Source organism: Tricharina praecox (genome assembly GCF_024521635.1).
Source record: "Tricharina praecox strain CBS 144465 chromosome Unknown BZA05scaffold_1, whole genome shotgun sequence".
Lineage (NCBI taxonomy): Eukaryota > Fungi > Ascomycota > Pezizomycetes > Pezizales > Pyronemataceae > Tricharina > Tricharina praecox.
Window position 1 is genome coordinate 1,288,749 of NW_026250403.1, and position 9,558 is coordinate 1,298,306.

Consider the following 9,558-nt stretch of genomic DNA (forward strand, 5'->3'; position numbering starts at 1 on the left):
GCCCGAGAAGCAACAAGGCTTGGAAGGCGGATTAAGCGTAAGGATGGTCGTCCGTTTATTTCTGACAATGTAGAAAGGAAGAAATTTACTTACGTATGATACAGAAGAGCTGGAGCACACAGCTAGCCAAACCAACCAATCCGCTCAGACAAACACGACAGAGACGCAGTCTTCCGTCCTCAATCAACGTCACCACACCCCATTGGAAGCAAATACAACAGTGATATTCCGAACAAAAATACCTTGATAAGTATTCTACACTAACCAAACCAATATCTCCCATGGCTCGCAAAAGAAACAAGCCCCTACAGGGCAAAAAAAAAGGTGATCGCCCCCTCCATCCATCCATCCATCAACCCAAAAAAACGCCGGCGCCGATCATAGAAACATGCTCTCCATGGGTACTTCATGAAACTTAGAAGGAAAAAAACAAAAAACAAAACCCCAGTCCAGCCCAGAATCCGCCACTCTAATGCGTTGCTACATCTTCCGGCTGGGACGCCGACGCCGACGCCGCCTCACCGTCATCAGCCGCAATCTCATTTCCTTGAACCGACATCTCCATTTCCCGTCCTTTGGCCGCACTCTGCGCCGAGTGCAACTGTAGTGGCAATGCATTCACGTAGTTCATCTTGAACAGATGCCAGCAGCTAGACAATCCCGTTAGCTCTTTGTCATCACCAGATAGGAGCGGGACCACAAACCTCGGTGCTTCCAACACATATCTCTCCATAGCCTCACGGAACCTATGCTTATATTCCTTCGGACTGGTAATGGTGGGCTTATTCCTTCCACCGCCGGCAAAGCCCTTCTCCTTGACCCAGCTCTCCAACTTCTTATCCAAGGTGAAGGTGCGAATGCAGTCGATGATGCCCACACACAGCTCTTTGCGGTTTTCATCGATGCCGATCATGAGGGAGTAATCCATCACGTCTTGCTTCTGGAGGAATAACGTGTCGTTGTGCAGACTGACTCGGAGGAGCTTCTTCGAGTGCTCGCGGACGAAAAGTGGCGATTCGTAGATAAACTCCACCATGTTCTCGTCCAGGAGGACTTCGTTCTGCTCCCCCGTCGATTGCATGTAGCGGTTGCGCATCGAGCCTTTAAGATCAAATATCTACGAAAATCAGTGCTGCCCAGTATCAAATATAAAAGGGAATGTGTGGTATCACCCGTGTGGTTTTGCGGTCATAGAAGAGGTTCTCCATGACTAGTATATCCCACTTGATCTCGGTGCCGGTGCTGGGGTTCTTGATCATGATCTGATAGAACCCCAACATTTTCGCGATAACCGTGGGCAACTGCTGAACATTAGCAATCATGACGAGACTGCCCGGCGAAGGGAGTGCTTACCTCATGGAAGAAAGCTTCGCTCATAAACTGGAAGTACGCCGGTGCGAACTTGATGAAAGCTGCAGTCTCCACTGGACTCAAGCTCTTGAGGACTATCCGCTCATCCTGTGTCTTCAAGAAGACACTTCTCGTCTTCCCTCCCTTACTATCCCATTTGATGCAACGACTCAGACTCTCGACATATCTATCCGCGACACCACAGTTCCTCCTCAGCGCGTCGAACTGCTCAGCATAGAATATCTTGCAGAACATCTTCGCGGTGCCTTCCTGGAACTGATACTTGAGATGTGTCCCAGTGGTCTTGAGAAGACTTCGCTCGAGCTCGGGGTGCTCCTGAAGGTTGAAAGAATGGCTGTGAACTTGTTCCTCCGAGCTCGTCGGTCTCTCGTTGCCGATGTGTGAATAATCAGAGTGACGAATGTCCTTGAGTTTCTGAACATAATCGCTGCAGTTGAGCGTGAACGCGATAAGTGAACTGGGTTCATCCTCGCGCACGATGATATCCGAATCGTTAAAGACATGATCGGTTGGATGGAGGGGGTATTCCAGAGACGTCCAACCACTTGCAGATCGTTCGGCCCAGAAGTTACTCAACATCTTCATCCAAGCCGAACGATGCTGCTGGGGAAGCCCAAGCTTCAGATCCAATTGGGCCGACTCCACAACCAACTGCGCTGACTCCACATCCGTATCCACTGTGGGCGGCAATACATCACTGATAGAAGGTACCACCATTGTTTCCTGGTCACTAACCATAGACATCTCACCATCACTAGCATCAGCATCGGCTTCGCCGTCCACGTCCGCATCAACATCTGACTGGGATTGGCTAAGAGGAGCCATATGACCGGGAAGTTCGGACAGTGTATCGGGAGTTGAGGCCAGGTGATTTACATCCGGCTCAGGCGTTAACATTGATTCTTCTGGAGAAAGAACGGGGGATACCGTTTTGAAGGTCGAGCTAGAATTTGCGCTTAGGTTGCTCACTTCTTTGGTGGCCAATCCAGGTGGCTGTTCTTCGTCGGAGCCCTCCTCGACTGCTTCCCTGACATTTTTGTAGACTTCAACGATGGGACGAGAAGTGGCAACGGGCAGGGCCCGAGCTCGTTTTGCTGCAAGCTGACGTTTCTCCCTAGCTCTCTCCCTTTCAAACTCTTTACTCAGCTGCTCGAAGTGCTTTGCCAGGTTCGAGACTCTGGTAGGCGGCGTTGCTATCGGACGCTTGAGACCAATGTTCGTGGCGGGAATGGATCGGGGAATCTGAGATTGCGTCTCTTTTTCCTTTGGCTTCTTCGCGAGAGAAGACAGCCGGGACTTTTCAAGCTTCTTCTCGTTTCTGATCTTCTCGGTGGTCTTACCAACGATAGTCCCCTTCTTCATTGGCATAGTTGGAGATCGACGCCCAATGCCTGCACTTGCAGGACCGGCCAAGTCCTTTCGTCGAGGAACCTCTGGCACTGAGACGGTTCTCGAGAAAGACGGGGGTGGCCTACGGCGTGAGTTATCGAGCCGAGGGATTGCAGAGACCTGAGGCAGACGAGAGATATCAGACAGGCTTGGTCGCTTCGCATGGCGAGTGGATGATTCGCTCTCCGATCTGTCCGTCTCTACAAAAGACGGAATACTGCTCGGTTTCTCTGGTGTGGGCGGTTGGAAAACAGTTTCCTGGCCAGCTGGAGCGTCTGCATCGGAAGCAATAATTTCGATACTCTTCTCTTGCTTCGGGATCACATTGCTATCGGAAATGCTCAAATCTCCTGTAGCCATATCGTCTGCCATAATTTTGTCGAGTCTGGATTCCCCCGATGGAGCTGGACTCTTTGAGGTAACTTCATCGTCCCTCTCATTGGTCTGTTCCTCCTCTTCAACGGTGGACACAAGGACATCGGGGGTCGACTCGGAGGGAAATTGGGGCAAAGCGTTGGTATCTGAAGGGTTGGCCCCGTCTATTGAATTGGCTCTTGTCCCTTCTTCCTTCTCCTGCATTGGAGTAGGCTCGTTTTCTGACTGAAGCGATGTGGTCGAAGTATTATCGAGAAAGATCTTCTTGAGATACTGCGTTGCAAGGCGTCTGATATCCTTTTCGGAAGGGAAATACTGGCTGTCGAATGCGCTGAAATTGGCATCCCAATCGACAACCTTCTCTTGAAGTGCACGGAGCGCGCGGTTCAACGGTATGATCTCGTAGTACTTCGACTTGTTGTACTTCTCCTGCAGCTTCGCAACCAACCAGTCCTCGTCGTCCCGGGCTTGATTTATCAGATACTCGATTTCTGCCTTGCAGGCTTCGACCTTGCTGGGGCTGGCTGACTCGACGTTGATGCCCCTCAAACGAGCTTGAACTGAAGCAAAGAAGCGCTTGATCTTAGCTTCGTTCTGTGTGTATTGCTCGTTTTTGACCCGTAAATCGATCTCCGGTTTGAAAGTTATCTTCGTCCGAGGCACGACGATTTCCAGTAGGTCGATTAGGTCGTGTTGAAAGAGAACAGTCAAACCCCGATATCCGAAACATCTGACGTGATCCCTATTGACATCGTGCGGACAATTCCCGGCTCTAATCTTCATTTCTGAGCTCCAGAAGGCCAGTTCGAGGTACTTGCCAAACGAATACTTCCAAGAACTCTCAGACATCGGTATTGCTGGCGTATTAGTGTTGGGGCATTTCTTGCAATAGCTCCACATGAGAATTGTATTCTGCATCCCCTCTATCGGACAGGCGATCTGATCACTGACTAACACGCTCACTCGGGCTTGGCCGTGAACATAAGAACGATGATGCTGGATCATCCGTCTGTCGCAAGATGAGCGGCACGTTACGTCGGCTGTATCGCACAGATATTCAATATATTGTCCGAGGGTGCAATCCGACCTCATGAACTCGCATTCGTGATCCTGATAGTAGAATTCGAGCTGTCGGATATCGGGTCCCTCACAAGGGACCGTGGTCTCAGTGCACACCATACTATACAAGACAGTAATACTCTGATGCGCGAAAGGGTCGAATAAATCGTCGTACTGGGCGAGATAATTCTCCCACTGCTTCTTCTGAGTCTCATACACGTGGAGTGCCTTGTCGTACTCAGCGTCATAGATGGCCCGAAGAACTTCGTTGGCTTTCTTGCTCGTTCCACGTTTGACTTCGCCTTCACCATGGACAGCCTCCGGGTCAACCAGCAGGAAATTATCCTGGGGCTTCGGCTTGCCTTCGAGGGCGGCCTTTTCCGGGTCGAGTGTGTCTGGCCTTTCGGAATTGGCGCCTTCTTTGTCCGAGTCCTCTCCGTCATCGTCGTCTTCTGGGATTACAAGGCTGTCTCTGAGACGGCGTAGATACACAAGCTTTCGCTCGAGTTCCCGCGCGCGAGTAAGAAGATAGGGTTGCATATAACTGACGAACGGAGAAGCAGATAGAATCTTTGCCTCGTGTATGCGGACCATATCTTCGTAGTATGTTGGATTTGGGATGTCATCCGGCAACTGGTCAACCGAAAGGGGTGCCTTCGGTATCGTTGCAGTCGGTTCCTTCGGTTCCTCGCTCGGGGACTGTTGCGGGCCTTCAGGTGTGTCTCTTTCGGCGTTTTCGGGCGTAGCCTCTCCGTCTACCGTTTGGCCTTCAGCGTCCGTTCTTCGAGCCGTATCCTCAGATCCTTCCACGTCCGCCGTAGCTGATTCGTTTGGTTCGGATGTCAATTCGTAGATCCCAGATTCATGTCTCAAGGCGACGGTTGGAGCGACCGGTCCAGTCGGAGAAGAGGGGATAAGAACAAACTCATCCCTCATCAAGCATGTCTCCAGTTTTAAGTTGTACACGACGTAAACCATGAGCTCGGTAATCTGCTTGATAATGGCCAACGTATTGTTGTCAGCACCCCTCAGAACAATGGTGCATCCCAGCTCCCTCTGACAACCCGATAGATACATGAACGTCTTCTTCTTCCCCGGAATGTCGTTGTGAACAAATGTTTTGACATCGAAGCTGGCGCAACGTCCGAGACGGAAGTTCGAAAGTGCCAACTTGTCGATGGAAGAGAAGATATCCGCCTCGGCACACCGAGCAACAGCCTCAATGACCGAGGGTTTGACAAGATATGCGGTTGCAACATTCGCCTGAGCCAATAATGCCAGAGCCAACCCGGAAACGTTCTTTTCAACGAGGAGGAGAGTCGGACGTAGGGCAACGATCCTGTTGATCATGTTCTGGAGGAATTCTTTTTCCTGCTCTATGACCGGCTGCAGGCTCATGAGCTGTTGCTGATGTCGGGAATATTCGATAGGGAACGTCAAGATCGCAATTCTCGGCTGCGAGATGTTTCGCGACATGCTCTTCAGCGCCAGATTCTTGCTGAAGACCACGCCCGAAATGTAGCTCGTATCGCCCGGCTTCGCACCAGGAATCTTCTTGACCTTGACGTAATGCCGGATGTCGATGTCATCCCCAGCACGAATGTCCGGGTTGAGATCATCGGTGCACTTCAGAAGGATCGGGATGAGCGCCTTCTCCCATTGTTCCACATTCGGGATTTCAGCGTCGGAGAGAAGCTGCTTGAGAAGTTTCTTGACGTGCTCCAAACTAGCAGTGTTGAGCTCAACGTTTGGTGCGAGTGGTCCACGCATTGATGTACCCCTTGCTACTCCTCTGGGGGCTGGTGCGACTGGGGCTCCGGGTAGAGGATTACTGGTCTGACCAGCGACACCTTCCGCCAAAGACCGCATGAGTCCTCGAGTTTTGCCTCTTGTCACAGGGCGTTGCTGTAGCGGCGCAATGAAACTCGACCCGCGGCGTCTGGAAGTGCGTTTGGCTGGGATTCCCGTCTTGTCGTTGCCTACGCCGGGACTCTCGCTACCGGTCAAAACTGCTCCCAACCCACTGATGCTGCCGCGGCTCTTGGATCTCCGTCTCACTCGCCCGATGCTACCACCGGGTGGGATTTCCTTGGCGCTTAGGACTGGGATGGACTCCCCGGTGTTGTCGGCGCCACTAGGCGCGGCCACGGTTTCGGTGACTTTTGGCGCGATGGTGGCGAATACGCTTATTTGCTGTTCGTCGCTCGCGTCTTCGTCGCTCATGTACGGGGCAAGGTCCGGATCCAGGATACTATCGGCGTGAGTTGGAAGTAACCTTTGCCGGCGCTTTTCGTCTGCTGTGCTACGGTGGAACGGTGCCCTCTCATCTGCAAAAGGTGTTCCGGACAAGCGATGGCTAGAGCGAGTGTGCTTATGGTGATGTGGGTGACTAGAGTGTGAGTGAGGGTGGGAGTGGAGTAATGAAGTTCCAAATAAACCCTTTGTTGAACCTGCGGTGACCGGTCTCGGAAACGATTTGATAGAGCGTGCTGAGGTCGGTCTTGGCGGAGAAGGGATGTCATTAAACTCAAGGATTTGTGAACGGCGATTAGGATTGCTACCAGCGGTGGTACGTGTCGCAGGCATGGCCATCAACGGGGTTTGGCCAGGACGGAGGTTCTGTGGCATTTTGTAGCCTGTTGATGAAGATCCCTCGACCGGAGTCGATATTGCTTTAGGGTTATCTACGGTAGGTCGACGGAACACAGCAGAGGGAGAGAAATCGTCCGAATCCGAATCGTCATGATAGTCATTTACAATGTCCAGACACGGGCTACAAACTCGCATGGAGCCTTGGTGACCAAACTTGTCTCCAGATATCAGGTTGGTGCATTTCGAACAAAATATTTGGCCGCAAAGTCCTAGATAAGTCAGTAGATGCGCTGACAAGCTCCACGACAGTGACGACTTACGACAATGATGCTTTCTTCTCCAGGCAGAAAAGGTAGCCCCGCAAAGGAAGCAATCCTTGCATACTTCGTCTTTCATCCAGAAATCCCGCGTCAAATTGCCCATCCTTAGTTGCCTCAACGCTTGACTGACTGCCTCAGTGCTACCTGTTACCCCACCGGCGTTGACGTAATTCACCATCTTGCCCGACCCAAGATCACTGAATGCCCCTTGTCTGTACACAGATGACGTTGCTTCCCCTTTCTGATCGGTGCCGGTCATTGAGGTGCCGGCTGGACTAGAATCGGCATCGGAGCTGCGGTCACCAGTGATTTTGAACCCTGGTAAAAGCAAAGACTGATCGGTGGACCTCTTCTTTCGATGATGGGCATCTTTGCGACCATCCCGCCCCATAGATGGGGGCCGCAGATTGACCCGACTTGGGGCCTTGGATTGTAGATTGAGTGCGGAGAGTTGAGGTAGATTCGAGTCTGCTTTAACCGGCATAGGTGGAGAAGTAATGCTTATTGGCGGATGGGAGACATTAGGCATCAGCATGTTTGAATCGGGAGAAGTGGCAGAATTAGATGTTGCTGGCGGGGGAAGGTGAGTTTCAGAACTGGACCCTCTCCTTGCAGCCGACGTTGTCGACGCCCGAGTTTTCGGCTTCAGGTTCGATTCTCTTGTATTTCTGTCTCTGCTTTCCTGGGGCGGCCTTCCGCGCGCGGCTCCTGCTGGAAGCTTGGAGTGAAGCAGTACCACGTCATCATCGCTGCTGTCACTAAGGGTTTCGTCTGAGGCCGAGTCGTCAAAATATTCATCTGCGTCCATAAAGTCGCCATTACGAGATGCATTTGTGCCACTATCCAGAGTCTGCGCGGGGTTCCCAGAGGCTCCCGAACCAAACCCTGCTGTGGGGCTGATTACGCTTTCCACCGCACCAACCAAGGCTCCTACGGTGGAGTGATTAGACGTTCCGATGTTCATGTTGCTGCCGTTGTTGCCCAGATTCTGAAGGTTGTTGATGCTGCTGTTCCTGCTCGCCCCCGCACTGCCCCCGCCGTCATACATCGCTTCGGAGCCGTCGCGAAACACGGTCACTTGTGCCACCGCAGGGGTTGTCAAACGAGGAGTCACAGTAAATTTCCGGAGAGCGGCAGGCTGGGCATAGTCTGTTGTGCTTGCTATCGAAGCGTTGCTGGAAACACGTGAACTACTTCGGCTGTGCTTCGACGTAAAAGAGTAGTTTCGAAGGTGGCTCTTCGAAAACACGGAAGTCTTAGTCGGGGAGCGAAAGGAAGCATTGTCGTCCGACGCCGTCGTGTTGCTCATGAAAGAGTCCCTACTGGCCGACTGCTGGTAATATTGGTCGCTACCGAATTTTGCAGACAACGGGGATTTGCGTGAGCCAGAGCTTGATGATCCCACGACACCTCTGACAACCCCAGCGATACTCTTGACTCGCGAGTAAAGCTTGTTCAGCGACAACTGCTCGGTATTGCCCGCTGGAGGCGACCCTAGCGAAAAAGATGTTAAGCCCGGGGCTTGAGAAGAGGATGCATGTATCTGTTCTAAGTCGGCTGGTGGTGGTGGCGGGGGAGCCCAGTCAAGCGAGAGCGTCTGAGTGAGCGACAGCGATCCTCGCCGGGCCAAGTTCACGGTGGGCGGGGTATCCCCCATCGTCGAAAGGTAGCCCAACCCTCAGCTCGCGAAGCTGCGATACGGTACGTCAAGTGCGAGGACCGAGAGAAACAGATCGTGGGTGTAAGATGCACGTACGCCGTTACTAGAAGAGGTCGCGCTCGCGCAACGGGACGGTCTCTCGCGCCGTGTAGCTGTAGCTAATACGACGTGGGACTAAGAGGAGGGCGCGCGTATGTGCGGTGGTTCGTCTTGCGCGATGGGCGTCAGTCCTGAGCACTTGTCGTCTGCGGAAGAAGTAGGGAAGCAGGGACAGGGCAAGGTGATATGATATATACAGGTAAGTACCGTACTTAAGGTTGATAGTGCGTGGCAGATGCCAGCACGGTAGATAGAAAAGTGTATGCGCTAGCACCTTCTGTAGCTCTCAGTTCTCGAGCTTCACAGCATGTCGCGGTGGTGAGGTCGGCCAGTAAGCGTGTCGCCAGACGTTTCGAAGAGATAGCTGTAGGAGGCGCGTGGTTGATAGAGGTTGGCGACGTAGGTAATCCCGGCGGAGGGGGTAGATATGATGAGGCGTTGGGGGTTGGTTGGCTGGTAATTGATCGCCGCCCCGCGTTTTTCCGTTGAACCCTGGCGCCAGACAAACAGCAGAGATGAGGGAGCAAGGCAGCTCCTGCAATCAAGATGTGAGGTGTGCGAAGAAGCAAAAAGAGGGCAAGCAAGGGCCAAGCCTCGTGACGCAGTGCCTGCAGGAGGATGTAGAGTACAAGCGAGGACGCTTCCGTGTTGCCGTTGCCAGGCAACCGCCGTGCATCTAATTCTATGTAGAGT

General features: G+C 52.6%; 1 protein-coding gene across 1 annotated transcript; it reads right to left on the reverse strand.

The window, feature by feature from the left end:
• Nucleotides 1-469: 469 nt before the first annotated feature.
• On the reverse strand, nt 470-8,763 carry BZA05DRAFT_329983 (uncharacterized protein; the record flags this gene model as incomplete). The annotated part of the gene is made up of 10 exons (XM_051480512.1): nt 470-1,117; nt 1,173-1,301; nt 1,354-1,989; nt 2,050-2,172; nt 2,341-2,880; nt 3,184-4,569; nt 4,657-4,848; nt 5,074-6,491; nt 6,633-7,055; nt 7,107-8,763. The coding sequence occupies 10 exons, from the start codon at nt 8,761-8,763 to the stop codon at nt 470-472; spliced, it is 7,152 nt and encodes a 2,383-aa protein (XP_051344316.1).
• Nucleotides 8,764-9,558: the final 795 nt, after the last annotated feature.